The sequence below is a fragment of the Sinocyclocheilus anshuiensis genome, unplaced genomic scaffold, assembly GCF_001515605.1.
Source record: "Sinocyclocheilus anshuiensis isolate Anshui unplaced genomic scaffold, SAMN03320099.WGS_v1.1 scaffold43, whole genome shotgun sequence".
In the NCBI taxonomy this organism is placed as follows: domain Eukaryota; kingdom Metazoa; phylum Chordata; class Actinopteri; order Cypriniformes; family Cyprinidae; genus Sinocyclocheilus; species Sinocyclocheilus anshuiensis.
In genome coordinates, this window is record NW_015549580.1 from 1,546,799 (window position 1) to 1,564,469 (window position 17,671).

Genomic DNA, 17,671 nt, shown 5'->3' on the forward strand with positions numbered 1-17,671 from the left:
GGGCCCAGGTGTATTGGGGGCCCGCCGAGCCGAGGGGGAACCTTTAGGCTAATTGAAACGTAGGAATGAATAGAGCCTGCATGGGCCTGGCCCTTCCGACAGCATATCAGAATTCTCGGTCTGAGCCTGACACAAGCCAGTGTCTTTTTTCTCTCTCTCTCTTTCTTCCCCTTTACACAGCTGCTGTTGCAGAAAATAGGCTAGTCCAGTTTTGGTTTTTAATGGCAAAGTGGTTATATTTCTTTTTGTTTCTTTATTAAGTTAATTTAGAAATATGTTTGAAACATTTTATGTTTGTTAAATTCAAGTTGTTGTTTTTTTAAGTAAGGACCAAGCGGCCAGCGGCGGACTGTTGAGCATATATGTTTGATCAATTTAGCCTTCTCAAATCAACATGACTTCTGAGTTGAGCATATGTTTGACCTTCTCAAATCAACACGACTTGCCTAAAATAAAATCTATACACATAAAACATTTCATGCAATTCACAATATTAATAAAAAAATTTAACCTAGATAAATGTGTGCTGTTAGACGCATATACAGTCGTTTGTGTGGAGAGTGGAAGCTGAAGCGCGCTTTGCAGGACATGGAGGCGCCAGCGCGATCACTTTCATTTTTTTCTTAAGAGTGGAATCTTAACATACGCCGTAATTTTTGCTCATAAAGGTAAGAGTAATACATCATTCGGAATTGTAACGGGTCTACTTTTATTTGTGTGCACTCACAATATCATCAAAAACCTGTGCTTTTGTAAAATAAGGAAAACAAACAGGATGCGCTTTCTGTCATCTTGGTCTAAATAAGATTAACGTTAAAGTTAATGTGAAAATTCCACCTATACTCCGCCAAAAATAAAATAAATAAATAAAAAGTCTGTGGCATCCAACCTGTCATTCTTAACAGTTAACATGAAAAACAGCAATAAAACGTAGGCTTTTTGACGTTTTTTGAAACTCTAATTGATCGATTTCATGAAACATTCGTTTGTATGTTTGTATTTGTCTGATTTTTTCAACATGCATTCAAATATTTATTCGTTTATTTCGTGCTGCAAATATTAAAGAGGAAAATATCATTGATTCACATGCTGCTTTAAATCTTAAACTACAAATTTAAGAGCGTAAAAACACATTTATTGTTTGTAGTATTTTATTATAAAGTTGACAGAAGGCTGACACTTTGTGTTTTAATATAAGTAACAAAGCAAAAAGCTTATTGCAATTATTGGGTGGCTTGCGTGCTACAAATGATTAATGGACTTGAAAACGTTAAATATTATTTCCAAGCATTTATACCGTAAATAAAACTTAAATAACCTTAAATAAAAATTGTGAATACACGTAACGTTAATCACTTCAGAAAAATCAACAATAAGTTAACCAAGTTGGAGCTAATAACGTTGTGTGTATGTGTGTGTGTGTGTGTGTGTGTGTAAAATTTCTTATAATAACAGTTCTTACTTGGCCTCAAACATCCTTTCCAGCAAGGATTCAGCTACTGCCTTCTCCTTCATCTCCATAGGGATGCGGTCGGTTGGACGATGGGATTCCACGTCATTTAGTTCATGCTCATTGGGAGTCATTCCCATCATCCTCTTCTGCCTAATGCGGGAAACAAGTAAAAGGTAGACAGGTATGGTAATCGAGCACCAGGGATAGATGAGTACTTGTTAACAGGGCCTGACATTTAGCTTTTCCAAGACTTTACAAAAATGTAATCTTATATGTAAACATAATGTGCATTGTGAATGCAAAGTGCTCCAGGTTCACTTTATTTTGATATATACTTGCGGCCCCGTGACTCTCACCTGAAGTCATCCAGCTGCCGCAGTATCTCTGGACTCTGCATGAACTGTATTTCATAAGCAAAGCGTTTTTGTTGTTCTTCGTTAATAATTTCTGGACGCATGCGATCTGAAGGACCACAGTGAGAGAGATAAATAGATTTAATGTAACTACGGCAATAATACAATATTAACATTAAGTGCAGTGATCTGATTTCACTCACCCAGTTCAGAGGCTAGGTTATTTGGCATAGATACTTTAAGAATCTGGAAGACAGAATAAACAAATAAAGGATAATAATAAACAAATTACAGTTAACTCTAGGTTTTATTTCAAACAAATAAGTATGGAGGACATTATAAAATATAAGCTAAAACTTTTATATTGTCCTCCAGTGTTAGATGTAATGCAGTACAGCACCACCAGAGGTCACAACAATATAAATAACCAGAGAACTACTTTCTTCCATTTCATTTTCAGCTCAGTCCACAGGTCCATAGCCTTAATATCAACTGAAAATGTGTACAGAGAGAGAAATATTCAATAGGAAAAGAAAGACTAAACATACAAATAAAACATGAAAAGGGGAGAAAAAAAGCAGTCATTGATCAGGGGAGGTCATTCCCATGACCCAAAGCAGGAAGTCAGGGTCAGACAAACAGAGAAAAAAGAGAGACAGAGAAAGAGAACATGTCTAAAAGAGGGGTAAATAATGCAGAAAAAAGTTACATTGGACAGAAGGGGCAGGCAGACAGACTGGAGGGAAAAGACAAAAACTTCAAACAATGAAATCAAGTCTAAACAGAAACAGATTGGGGAGAAACAGACGAAATGACCTGATAAATCATATAAAATTGAAAGAAATAACTGAGTAACATACTGTCCATTTCTAATTGCATCTAATGACAGTCAGAAAGAACCATAAATCTCACCCATAGCAAATATGACATGAAAAAGCACAGAAATAAGAACTACATTCAATCCCATTAATGTAATTAAAAACAGCCTAACTTTACAAAGATTTCAGTCATTTTAATGCAAATTTCAAGCTATGATACAACTTTATTGGTCTAAAATCATTTTAAACAGCTTTCTAATTAATTGAGGTTACATGGAACATTTGTACTTTTAAAAACATATTTTTAAAATTTTGTTTTTATGATTCATAATTTTTTTGAAAACTCTTAATGATAAAAAGCCGTCCATGGACATGTGAGGGTTATGCATCAACTACCATTCTGCATTTTTATTTCACCAGAAATGTCTTTACAAATCTCTTTTGTTTTTTTCGTACTTGCTGCACTTGTCTTTTTATTTGTTCCGTGTGTATTTTCTTATTAATCTGCCTCATTATTTCAGAAAACAATATACTAAAACATTAGACAGCTTTCTTCACTTTGAAAGAAAACGAGCTCAAAGATAAGATTGACGGACAGCAGATCACCTGTGTGATAAATAAAATACAGCTTCAAAAAAAAAAATCCCCAGCATTCCTTTAGGGGGTCTAACAAAATCATAGACAATAAAATGAGGGGTGGACTGAAAAGTGTGACAGAACAGAGAGGCAGACTTGTAAAGTGATAAACAAACTTGACAGCCGAATGTCTAGAACCCTTCTTGTTCACATACCGCTCCTTTTTCCAAGAAATTGTTGTAGAATTCCCCAAAGTGCTTCTTGGTGTCTTTGGCATTGAAGTTCTTGAAGAGGTCAGCATGAAGGTAGCATAGCTAAGACAAGGGGAAAAGAAAGAGAGAGAGATCGAGTGAGGGAGATTAAAGAAAGACAAGTGTAACAAACCTGACAGATTTAGACACCAAGAATATAGGGATAGTAATACATGCTAGGTTAACCTAGAAGTTGGCTTTATTGACTGAATGGAGAAGCAACTAAACATTTCAAAATTTCAGAGACTTTTTCAGAGCACATGCTGACCAGTGAGAAAAGAGTATTAGGAGGGATGACAGGGACAAATGGACCAATCGAAAATTAATGAACACAACATAGTACCTGTTGGATTTAAAAGCAAACATAACTTGTCAAACTCAATATTATATTAAAGGAAAACAATATAGGGTAAGATGTCCACCTTCATTTTATTTTTCCCTTGACCACAGATATCACTAAATCAAATTGAATGAATGGTTATGCTCTAAATAATTTACATTTTTCTGAAAATCAACATCTGTGAGATTTATCCTATCTGAACAGTTCTGAAGTTAAATGAAGAAAGAGATGAAGGATTTGGGATTTGCGAGACGGTACCTGGGGTTGACCGCATTGGCTGCATGCCAAATAAAGGAAGAAATACTCATGCTTTAAATCACATCTAAATACATGACACACCCACCCCCAAAACACACAACATTCATAGCTGAACAAGAGGTAATGTAAGAAACACACTGAGCCTCACATAGTAAAGTAAATGCATGCATGCATTGCGCACTGATAAAAATAAACAGCCACACATCGTTTAAGTTCTTACCACAGGAGCACAGTCAAACTGTAACATGACATGATGAATGAAGACCAGTAGGTGGGTGGGCCTGGACTTCAACAGCTCAATACTGTTAAAGTGACTGCACTGATCATCCACCATCTGAGAAAAAAAGTGATTACAGAAATAAAAAGTAATAATAATAATAAATGGGAAGATTTTTTAAATGTTTCTGAAAGACGTCTCTTATACTCACAAAGTCAACATTTATTTGATCAAAAATACGAACACAGCAATAATTTAATTTATAACTGTTTTCCATTGTATTTTATTCTAAGTGTCATTTAAGTGTAAAAAATGTTTATTTATTCCTTTGATGGCAAAGCTAAATTTTCATCAGCCATTACTCCAGTCTTCAGTGTCACATGATCTTTCAGAAATCAATCATTCTGATATGCTGATTTGCTGCTCAGGCAACATTTCTTATTATCAAAATATCAGGATAATTTGATAAATAGAAGGTTCAAGAGTACAGCATTCATTTAAATTATATATCATTTTTTTACATTTTATATTTCTTTACTTTGAACAATTTAATGCAAACTTGCTGAAAAGTATGCATTTTCTTCCAAGCAAAAAAACAAAACAAATTTGAATGGTAGTGTACAGTATATAATCCTAATATTTTTATATAACTAATTGTTTAAGGCTTGTGAGCATTTGAAGTTAAGGACCAGGGTTTTGTTGATGCATGCTGTTACAAAATTGTTTTAGTATACCATTTTATTTAATACATTTACAAATTATTGCATTGCATTTATGCCAAATCTGTACTGCACTATAACATTAAGAACTGCATGAAATATATTTCTAAACACTTATATCTGCTTAAATTAGAAATATAAATGAAAAGGAATTATTCCAAATATTTCTACCTCAAAGATTCTAAAAGAATCATTAAGGAACAGGAATATTCACTATTTCCATCCATACTAGTTCTGAGCTAAAGTATAACTCACAGGTTGCTCATCATTTTCAAAGTCTTCATCCTCTGCTCCAATTATGTTCATGGCTGGATTTGAACACTGAGCACCTGACGGCCCGCGCTGTCGAGAGACAAAGAAGAGATGAAGAAAGCATTAACAGACATAATCTTGTAAAACGATGTTTGCAGGTTCATGCTTTTTAGATTAGTAGACAGAGTTTCATTACAGGACAATAAGGATGACTTGATGGCCCGGGGTCAGGCTTCAATATTCCACAGTAGGAAAATGTACGAACAAATTCAATAAAGAGGTTAAAGTTTTGTTTGTTAAATAAAAAAAAAAACATTGCAGCCAATGACACAATACAGTTCTTTCCACAATACAAAAATGATCATGGATTAAAAACAAAGCCCTTAACAAATGTTACATGCTATGTGTAACATTATACTGCCATTATCTGATAAATTAAAATCAAAAGAGAAAACAGTGAGTAGCTGCCACAAATATTCTGACTTGAGGCTAAACTTAAAAATTCATGCTCTGAACCGGAGCTCAGGGAGCCAAGAAGAACATTTAAACACGGAGGAGAGTGACTGAATATTCATACTCCAGCACCTAAATGAAGTGCATTCTTTCACACGAGATAACACTGTGATCATATTTCTATTTCTTTCTACCCGTTGATAAAAAAAAAACTAAAATTCAATCAGAGGAATATTCCATAGACCAGTCCAATGAATCTTGGCCACTGGCTGTAAATGCAACAGCGTTCTACTGTGAGAGCTGCTGAGAACAAATTTCCTGTCGCTGTTGTGCAATAAGAACTCAGTGGAAAGAAGCTGAAAATCCATGTGCAAGCCGAACTCCAGCAATTCAACAGACTAACAGTGTTTATTTTAGTAGAAACAAACAAGCAATTGTGACGAATACTACAAGCACAAATCGAGCTAGTGTTTTCTCTGTGAAAACGTTTTAATCTCAGATAAAATGTGCGTGTGTTTCCTAAACATTTAAAGGATAGTTCAGTGAAAATTTAATGTTGTTATCATTTACTCACTCTCATGTCGCTCCAAACCTGTACGACCTGTCTCAGATAGCAAGTCATACAGGTTTTGAAAAACATGAGGGTGAACAAATGATGACAGAACGTAAATTTTTAGGTGAACTATCACTTTAAGCAGAGAGAGAGATACAAAACAGTCAACACAGATCAACATCATGTCAGAGCAAATCACAGCAGTGGTGTTTTGTTCCTGAATGAATTAGTGGTTTTGAACAAAGCAGTTGAATTAATGATTCATAAACGCGTCACTTGTTGCCATCTAGCATAAAACAGAAAGCAGAAAGATTCACTGCAGAGATTGTCCATGATAGTGTCTCATAACTCCGCTATGTTTACCAGTGTACGGCCCAGACTCTGCTAGACCACCTTCGGGTTGGTGAGAACATGGAGGAGTGTAAACTCATGGCAAAAGACACTCTGAGACGAGTCAGCTGTGCCACCCCACCTACTACAGCACATTCCTGATTTTATTACACATCCAGAAACATTTGTGTCTTGGCAGCTGTACTGTCTGACCGTGTATGCCATTGTGTATTAGTTCATTCATTGTCTTTAATAAGATGTGATTTTAATCTCATTACACAAATAAAAACTCTTTTATTACCCTTCAATAATATACATTTCATATACATATGACTTCAATAAACACATATTTTTGTGTTTATTGTTAAACAAATGTACCTATTAGATTTCACGTTAATATTTCTGATTCTACCATGTCCCAGTAAGTCAGTTATGTGAACATAAAACAGTGTTATATTATAAAAATATAACATATTTAACAAATTAAATAATTAGCATTTACTAACTACTACTAAATAATAAATTGCAATTACAATATATATTATTTAAATTATTAAATAAAACGTAATTTCCAAGCACATTGTACTAAATTTGTACCAAAGCCAAAACAAATTAAATAAATTAAATTCAAATAACTAAATGTATTTATTTATTTATGTTTATCAGCAACAATGGCTATATTCATGGCAACATTAAAAATATAATTTCAATACATCATTTACAATAATATAAAATTTTCTTAAGAAACAATCATTATACAAAAACATACAAGAAACAACAATAGTACTGATAAAAATCATATACAATCTTTCAGTTTAATCGGTGATAAAAATTCAAAAATTCTTCCAGGAGAGACTAAAAAAAAATAAATTAAAAAAAGTATTTTACTTTAGTAATAAAAAAAATACATAATTATATTTAATTGTAATGTATTAAAATAACACATTTAATAATATCATTGTATATAAAAAATATATTAACTTTATTAATTAATACATTTTTTTCTTACACTTTTTTTTTTCCTGTGAAAATATTCTGCTTCCCAGGCGCATTGTACAAAATTTGTAATAATCAGAAATACATGTAATTATAGTTAGTTGTATTATATTAAACACTAAATTAAAAACTAAATTAATAATAATAAAACTGTAATTACTATTTAAAAAAACGTATAATTAAAATAATGAATAAATTAAAAATAATTTTTACAAATTTTTTCTGTGAAATTTTCCACAAACTCCCAAGCACCCCCTTGAGGCCTCCTGAAAACCCCCTTGAAAATTCATGCTCTAGTTGGTTTTGTAATAATGTTGGAAACTGTGACTACGCCATCTCTGTTACCAAATCAGGAGCAGGCCCCTTATAAGAACATCAAGAATGAATGGAAACAAACAAACACTGGCAGCTTCAGATGCCTTTACCCCGTTATGTGTGTCTTCGCAATCCATGCTGTCGTAGGTCGCACCAACACCTGTAAACCGGGCTCCTGCAAAGACACAACATCATGAAAGCCTGGAATGGCATCCTTTGTCAACAAGACAAGCTAATACAAACACAAAGCGGAGCACATACAAACATACTGCCAGGAGCAAATCCAATTGGGCCATACGATAAAAGTATATAAAGCGGCGAACAACAACATCAAGATCAGCCAATAAATCAATAACAGACAGACCAATGTGGAAGAACTAGACCCAGATGCGGTCTACCAATAAAGATGGTTTTGAATGAATAATAGTGACTTCAGTTCTCAGCGGTCAAACGATCTAGAATTCAGTTTATTTGTTGTGTTCTTTCCTTATTATTCTCCACCTTTGGAATAATAGATATGATATCTTTACTGCAGGAGAGATTTGAAAAGGTTTGTTTGCTTCTTATGATCTAATCTCAATGAACATCAATTATGGCATTAATCGACTGCATTGAGTTTCGCAGTGAAAGTGCACTGACTTCTGGACAAAAAAAAAAGACAAAAAAAAAAAGGCAGATAGCTGGGGAATGCCTTTGCATACCAGACTACCGCATGCAACTGTTCAGACAATGGCCTTGTCCTCTGCACTGGAGCAGTACGATAGCACAGGCCTAAAATAACCGCTAATGGAGCTGTGTTTGTGTTCTGGTTTTATCAGCTGCTTTAATCAGCCATGTCTCTGAGATCTTCAAAGCTTTCCAAAGAGCAGCGTCTACAGTGCAAGCAAGCATAAAGAGAAAAGAGAGAGAGAGAGAGAGAGAGAAAGGAAGTGGGTGTGATTTCCTCAGGAAACGATCACAGCCATTTTTTGTCAACCTGTCTGCAAAAGTCATGTTCAGAGTATCAGAGAGCATAAAACAAAGGAAAAAGACAAGGAGGGACAAACACATACACAAGAGTATGACACATAAAAGCGTAAGGTGAAAAGATTGATGGCACTTTCCTCCACTCGGGTACTCTTTGGGGTCCCATTAGTGTTTCAATGCATTATAGATAGACATATGATGTTTTAATTTGTAGAGAGAACTTATATGTGCTCTTTATTTTCATCAAACATATGTTCCATGAAATATTATCAAATAAGCATGAAGAGAAGCAAGTCTGCAATACATAAATGTCTGTAAACCACATAAAATGGAGATTTCTGTCTTGCAGAGGTCTTGACCTCTTGAACTCTAACAATTAAAATAATACAAAAGACACTAAAATAATACAAAAGCTAAGCAGTTTTTTATTCAACTGATATTCAAATCATTTCAATTGATAAAATGTACATAAGAAGTTCATTACATTTTTAAGTAAATAATTTTTAATGACAGAAAATGACTGTTGTTGCTATATAATAATAAATAAATAAAGCAGAGTTTTAAACTATTTAGACAAGTATTAAGTTTAGAAAATAAATAAATATAATAAATAAATAAAACAACTCAAAACAAATATAATAACTTGTTTGACCTCCTGAAGTTGACAATTAAAATTTTCATCTCATCTGAGATGCTCACCTAACCTTTTTTTCTTTTTTAAAGAAAATGGGGGGGAAACTGCTAGTGATGATGCTTTCTCTCCATTTTCATGACATTGCCCTCATCTTTGTCACAAAGAGGAAACATCACAACATCAGCTGCATAATAACAATAACAATAAAAAGAGGAAGAGCTAGCAAGAAAAGCAACAACAGATTAAGTAATTCATGCATACATGTGATAACAGAGGAAAGCACATTTTATTTCACAGAAAACAAGTTAAGTGAGAACAGTGATGGAGGCTAAGAGAGACACTTAGAAAAAAAAGAAGTTGGTAAAAAACAGTGGAGAAAAAAAAGAAAAAGGTCATAACACTCTTCTAGACATTACAAGCACTACTGAGACAGGACTGTAAAAATGAACTTTCAGTATCATTCAGATTCCATGCTAAAATGCAATTTTGATAAATGACAACCTAAAAGACAACCTCAATAAATCATCTCAACAGCTGTCAAGATCAATCAGCATGCTTTAAACACAGACTTTCTTAAAGCAAGAGAGAGAGAATGATCTGCATGTTTCGCCAGAGACAGTGTTTCTTCTCAATTTAGTTGAGAATGAGAGTGTGGAGGCACTGGGGTGTTGCAGGTGGGGCTAATGAGGTCTATCGCCATCTCCTCAAAACTATGTAATGACTGCACTCTCTCTTTCTCTCTGGACTGTGCGGTATTTCAATACTGCAGGAGATTAGAGATCTCCGAGCTTCTCTCAGTTGCTCCAATAAGAGCAGAGGAAGGGTTGCGTACAGGCATGTGGCCTCACTGACCATGTGAGCATGAAGAGCAAAGTAAGATACAGTGAACAGGAAGAATAAACCATTTGAGAATGTTTCGAGTAAAGGACTGTAAGGATGTGTGACTGAGAGGTGTTAACCTCTAACATCACACAATTTCTTTGTTGGTATCTTCAGTAGCTTAGTTATTACTTTGGTCTTCAGTGTAACATAATCCTTAAGAAATCATTCTAATATGCTGATTTGGTGCTCAAGAAACATTTTCTTATTATTAGCAATGTTAAGATCAGTTGGGCTTCTTTTGTGGAAACTGTGATACATTTTTTTAGGATTCTCTGAAGAACAGAAAGTTTAAAAATATATATATCTTGTATTATAAATGTCTTTTCTGTCACTTTTGAACAATTTAATTAATCTTTGCTGAATAAAAGTATTATACACACACTAACTTGTTTTTATATCATTAGGATGACTTTCCATATATGTGTAATACTTTGTATACTGAACGAATCAACTAACACTACTACTAAACATAACCCTCACAGAAAAAAATAATAATTTAGTATGATCTATAGACTGTTTTCCTTGTGGGGCATATCAAGCATATCTACTACCAGTGCATTTTTAAAAGCATCTGTAATATTTGTGGCATCTGTACCATTAAAAGCACCTGTATAAGGAGGATGAATACGGTTCCCTGGCAAATATGTTTCACTTGTGATGGAAGGCAAAAAAAACAATTTTTTTTAAATTCCACCTGTTGAATGAGGTTGGCAAGCTTGTGAATTTTCCAATTGCATCCCTCCTTTAGTCCTACCCCTTTTCATCTTCTCATTTTCATTCATCCTCCACTTTTGTACAAACTCATGTAAAAACATCATATATATTCTAAAATGCCAACACCACCTTCCATATTAAATTGCTTTTAAAGTCAATAACATAACACTAATTTTTGTTGTCCTATCTATCAATTGCTTCAAATATACTCCACTTAAAAAAAATCCATACTTAATACATACAATGATTTTAATATTTATGATGAGCATGTTTTAAATGTCTTTATATATAATTCACTTTGATATTTTTTGTAAAAAAAAAAAAAACTTAAGTAGTCTGTCATAATCTTTTATTATTATTTCATAGACTAAAATAATAGAACTGCCTGTCAAATCAGTCATGTGTTGCAACACAACGCAGGAAATGATATCACAGAGAGGACCCCTGCAGGCTCTCATGACTTTGTGTATAGGTCTTAAAATATTAGATCATTTTAACTTATGACAAGGCATAAAAACTTAACCCTCATAAATTATGCAATTATATTTAGTTTATAATTTATGATATTTATAAATGTATACACCTTAGTAACCTTTTCTTAAATACAATGAAGATGCGTACACTCACATTATGTAAATTAGTTAAAATGGTGCAAGTAAAATATGTTATTACTTCTTACTTGATGGTTACACCACCAGTGTCAACAAATTTAAAATCTTGAAAATGGTACAAAAAAATGTAGACCAACATAGCTTTTTATTTATCATGCACTCTCTTGTATATCATTGACCCTTTTGCAAACATCTGCCAAAGTTATAATCAATTACATATGGTACTGTTAAGAGGTCACAATCAGAATGAGAATTACAAGCTCATAAGGACAGGGTCTGGGGTCTAAGCGGGGCACTACCATCCACTGAGTGCAAATGCTGGGCGAGTGGATCAACTGCACTCCAAACAGTGCTGCAGCAGCATTGATTGGTAGAAGCCATGGCAGCCTGCAATCTCCCTCTAACTGTTTCCAAATGTGGGCTGCGAGTCCAGTGAGTAATCAGCCCGCTTCAAACACAGAGCCCTTTGACTGCACACAAACCTGGCCTGTCCAGCTGCCCAACAGACCTCCTGCTCCACCACTGGCACGCCAACTGGGATTGAGTTTGTGTGTGTAATAAGTTAATGTCTGAGCATGCATCTGTGTTTCAACGTGTACACGTGTCCATGTATGTTCTCACATTGAACATCTCTGAATAGAGCACAGTTATTCAGGAACTTTACATCATGTAGCGTTTTGTGTCCAGTGGCTGAGCACTAGAGGGGCAGGGAATGCCTGGAAGCTCAAGCGCTGTGATCGGCAGCCAGGAATCAACCCACCCTCTTTTACGGAGGCAACCACATAAAGTCTATACGCCTAAAACACAGTCCGAAAAACAAGCTTTTTAGCTATTAGATCATCCAAATTTAACCTCCATCTTGAGTCAGGTCTGAGAGACGACTATATCTGTACCTCTTGAAAACGTGCCAATACCAACAGGAAAATGCTATAGACAACTAAAAAAAATTTGGTCAAAACAAGTTGTCTCAATGGAGACAGGTGATCACTCCGTAGCTCAACTCCAGATCTGAACACTGGCATCACCACATCAAAACATTTTCCTGCCCTCCACCAGCCTCACGCGCTTTCCCCTCCGCAGTCCTGTCACCGCATCCATCATTCTGTCAGTTCATCACTCCACCCCGGGCGATCTGACTCAACCTGACTGCAACTCGATTCTCTTCAGCGATTCCTGCCTGCATCACGTCTCACCGCCAGACATCTGAAGAACCATCCTGGAACACCACATCATTTTCTGGCATATGCCCTTGCATCAAACATACAACACAGTGATGGCAATAAATAATTACACTGATTTTAACTATTCATTTCATCTTTTGAAATGTACCTAGCTCCAATTAAAGCTATTATCATTAACTAAAACTATTACAAACACTATAAGTGAAAAAAAAAATTCATTTCTAAAATCAAAAATAGGAGTTTGCATTGGAAAATATAAATATGCACTATAATATGAATGAAAACAAAAGGGAAATAGAGAAAATGGGGGCGCCGGAATCCAACTAACCCCAGTATGCTTATGTGTGACCTTTAGGGACAGGTACATCTGAAATCGATAACACCATTACAACAAAGCCTTTCTGTAGCTCAAACTGTAAAGCATAGCACTAGTAAATGCCAAGGTCATGGGTTCGATTCCCACTGATAAAATGTGGACCTGGAATGCAATGTACTGTAAGTCATTTTGGATAATAGTGACAGACAAATGCATAAATGTAAATGTAAACCAGCATGCAACAAAGTTGTCAAAGCAAAAATATGGTGCACATGATCTTAGAGAAACAATGTAAAGACAATAGACTTGTTCGACTTCATGCGGCACCACAAAGATCGGCTGCCGCCTGACAAAAGCAATGCATTCTGGCTAGAAAATTGGTCAGACTTTGATCGGCGCTGCAGCCACGTTACGATCACATGTGCCATCAAAGTACCGTGAGAGCAAAATGAGACCAGCCGCCTAGGTCAGGCACAGCAGTTGCTCAAAATCGGCTGCAAAAGCCTTGATGACGACACACTTTATTCTCATTGGTCAGATTCTTTAATGACAAGGACGACACGTTGCGTATTTTTTCTTAGACAAATTCCTGTATTTAACCAATATTGAAACTTAATAATATTTAAATAACACCTTAGCTGTCCATAAAGATTTTCATGCAAAAACATGGAAAATTAAATCGCATCCAGTTCATCTCGAACAAGCCTAATGTGAATTAAGTTAAAAGTCTCAGCTGATTATAAATGCCTCAAATATCTCAAGGATTCTACGCCATGAAGTTGAACGTTGCAAAACTTGGCCAAAACAAAAGTTGTTCTCCAGTACAAGCAATCTGACAAGACCTGAGTGGATCTAGTCCATACTGAGGAATCATAAATACCCCAGATATGCAGAGAGTGATGAACAATCACTGCCAGTAGGTGTGTTTTTGCAATTTTCTGATGCAATTTTTTATGTCTATGGTGCCGTTTCCGATAAAATGTAGTATGTTTCACCATAAACAGATTTCACCAGAACAATTTGTGATGCTGTGTGAAAAAGTAAAACAAAAACTAATATGAAACTAAATTAAAACTATGAAACTAAAATAATTATAATTAACAATTAATACAAAAAAAACTAAAATACAAAAAAGCTAATGAAAATTTTATACTAAATAAAAAATAATAAATTAGTTCAAATACATCTTATATTGTTAAAAAGATTGTTTGCATTACAGGAATATATTGGGTTAAAGACATTTTAAGCTATCCTAAGTTTTCAAGTGGTAAAGCACCCCATCAAAGAAAATTAATTACAACTTTCACTCAGTTTCTGAAAAAGAATAAAAAAAAAAAAACATGGGCTATGACTTTAATATGTTCATTTTCTGTGGTTAACTACAAAGAAAGAATTAACACAATTATTCATATCCTCTGACCCTTACGTAAATTTTGCAATTCAAGTACCACCATCAACTGCATCCAACTGATAAGCCTGACCCTCCAATTGAAAATTAATGACTTCAGATCGCTTTGAATTCACTGTCAGTGTGAACGCCCCTTAAGCGAACTACAGGCAACTCTCTGCGCCAGACCACACTGAATAGATGGACGAAGATAGAGAGAATGGCGCAAAACACAGGGATCTTGAGACACTTTTTTTTCTTTTTTTTGTAAAGTTGACAACTTTAAACTTCACATGGCATCAAAACCCAGTGCTCAAGGCAAGAGATGACACAACGACCAACAACCAACAACGTCCACAAAAGTACTGTTTTCTTTCTTTTCTGCTGACATTCACTAGCAAGTCAGAGGCTCGGTTACAAAACCCTTTAGTTTCTCTTTAGTCAATCTCGCCTTCATTCTTTTTTCTTTAACTTTCCATTTCCATGTTTCAATATGTCCTACTCATCCAGTCATCCCTCTCTATTTGCAGTCCATATGAAGACACATCTCTCTATCATACCTTCTATTTATGAATCTGCATCTCTGACACTCTTTCAACTCTCTATAAAATATATTTAGATCACTTTAAGCTTTGTATTTTCCACAAGTGAGTAGCTTTTCCAAACACCTGGTTGCATCTGGACGAGGTTAAAATGTCCACACACCCATCTTTGCTTCCTAATAACATACAACCACAATTCAGACTGCAGACACATCCACTGACAGGCAGCTTCCACAAACATACCTCCCACCCACATACGCCACTACTATTACTCATGACAAGACATAGGCTTCTTTGTTAATGGGTCAAGCAACACCAACAGTTTCTGTTGCCTCAGCAAAGCACACCAAAAACATCACATTATAAACATGCACACATCCTCAACACACTGTGAGAGCTGTCACTGTGAACACACAAACAGGAAACACTCTGCTGCTGTATGCTTTGGCCTTCTGATGTGAACTGAATGCTTATATATAGTCACATTTCAGTAGCTGTTTGTAAACTTGACTCACCAGAAAACCAAATGAGCTCATCTATAGCTCCATACAATATAAGAATACAACAGAGCAACTCTTTATTCTTCTGAGGCAAGAATACTGGAGTGTGTTCCCATTTTCTCACCTGCTGCACAGACATCCATACATACACACAAACTTACTAGACTTTTCCCTCATTTTTCACAACAGATCTTCTCATATTAAAAATAAGTCCTAACGCACGGTTCTAATATATTTGGACCCCACTGACTTTCATTGTATAAACAGTAGAAACATTCTTTAAAATATCTTCTTTTGTGTTCTTCATTAGAACCAAAGTCATACAGAATTGGAGACAACATGAGGGTGAGTAAATGACAGCAGTTTCATTTGTGGGTGAACTATCCCTTTAATAAAATGAAACTTGCCCTGGGTGTATTAGCTTCAGGGCTCGCAAAATCGCTAGCCCGACGTCCCGGGGCTATTGTGCTTTCCAGTCGGGCTACCAAAATGTATCACCACTCTGCCTGACGGGCTATCTTAAATGCAGATCTCCCACGGGTCCTTAAAAACTTATAAAGTGAGTTGTATCAAACTTAAGGACATAAAAAAGTTTTAAATACGTTAAATGGTATAAGAAATAAAATTATAATTTCAAGAGGTCTTTCAGTTGGGGATGGAAAGACGAATCGCAATACGGCTGGATTAAACTTCAAAAGGCAATGATATCATTGAATAAATATGGGCGCTGCACGTTTCAAGTCAAAACCCCGCTCGGATGTCTTTATTTGAATGTATCTGAATGGAACCGACTGTCCTCAGAAACATGTCGTTGGCATTTTAATTTCATTTGACCTATAATTCCTGATAAAGCAGCGTTTATGAGCGCGGAGCTGCTTTGTGTACAGCCGTTACCGGGGAAACCGCATAATTTCAGCGCTCCTAAAGCGCCACCTTGTGGCAGAGAATGAATTTGCATTTCCAATAAGCCTTTCTGGCTGTTTTGGTCAGATCAATGCAAATATCAACTCGTGTTTTTACGCAGCAAACACGTGGTAAAGCAGCGTTTATGAGCGCTGAGCTGCTTTGTGTACAGCCCTTACTGGGGAAACCGCAATATTTCAGCGCTTCTAAAGCGCCACCTCGTGGCAGAGAATGAATTTGCATTTTCAACAAGCCTTTCTTGCTGTTTATGGTCAGATCAATGCAATTTACACAGCAAACACAGAGTTGTAAATGAGAAAGAAATTAATGTGCCTTCTAAAAATCTAAACAATTAAGAGAGTTTTATTTATACGTTTTAAATTGACAATTTATATGCTTGATTTATCCCTTTTCATAAAAATGGTCTAAAGGCTAATGCTGTTGTATAAGATTTTTGTTTTTGTGAAAACCTGTTTCTGAACTGTAAATCATGTAATTTTATGGCTCAGTACTGTATGTTACCACAGACATTGTCCAACCCCACTCATACTGTGTTCATTTTACTTGTGCAGCTCTTAAAATGGGTCATAAATGGCCTTACATTTATTTTTTTAAATTCTGCAGATACCCTGTAAATAGTGAAATAAAATTCCTTCCTTCATATTTGTTGATATTGGTGTATTGCAAATATTTTTGATTGACATTTAAACTCCTATCTGATTTTCTATATTTAAAAAAAAAAGGTCTTTTTTTATTTGGGCTAGTTAAATTAATTTTCGGGCTACCAAAATCTGAAAAGTACCTGCCCGAAGGGCTACCAGGGATTTTGAAATTTTGCGAGCCCTGAGCTTGCACGGTCACTTTTTCCATATTACTTTGTGCCACTTTTTATTACAAAATATAATTTCCCATAATCATCACACTATAAACACTATAATTAATGACATTACTCCATTCCAGGAGTGAACACAAAGCACTCACTGTCTATGGTAAAACAAGTAAAACAACGAGAGGAAGTGAGGCACACGGTGAGAAAAAAGCAGGTGGAGGAGTGATACAAAATGAAATGGTGTGCATTCCTTCAAAAGAAAGAGTCAGTAGCTGTGTAGTCTGGACAAGATTGTACTTGCCTCTCTCAATGAATGTCACTT

The 17,671-nt window shown here is 35.3% G+C and overlaps 1 protein-coding gene across 8 annotated transcripts in view; it reads right to left on the bottom strand.

Moving 5' to 3' along the window:
* Nucleotides 1-17,671, bottom strand: part of arhgef1 (Rho guanine nucleotide exchange factor (GEF) 1) — a 42,885-nt gene that overhangs the window by 18,646 nt on the left and 6,568 nt on the right. For 6 of the 8 annotated variants that reach the window (XM_016445923.1, XM_016445922.1, XM_016445925.1 and 3 more), the window contains exons 2-8: nucleotides 7,995-8,059; nucleotides 5,241-5,327; nucleotides 4,270-4,383; nucleotides 3,416-3,514; nucleotides 2,010-2,052; nucleotides 1,810-1,915; nucleotides 1,463-1,603 (exon numbers count right to left, since the gene is read on the bottom strand). In XM_016445923.1, coding sequence (XP_016301409.1) covers nucleotides 1,463-1,603; nucleotides 1,810-1,915; nucleotides 2,010-2,052; nucleotides 3,416-3,514; nucleotides 4,270-4,383; nucleotides 5,241-5,327; nucleotides 7,995-8,021 — 617 coding nt within the window. In that variant the 5' untranslated portion in view covers nucleotides 8,022-8,059. The other 2 variants (XM_016445924.1, XM_016445926.1) reach the window with 2 other exon arrangements.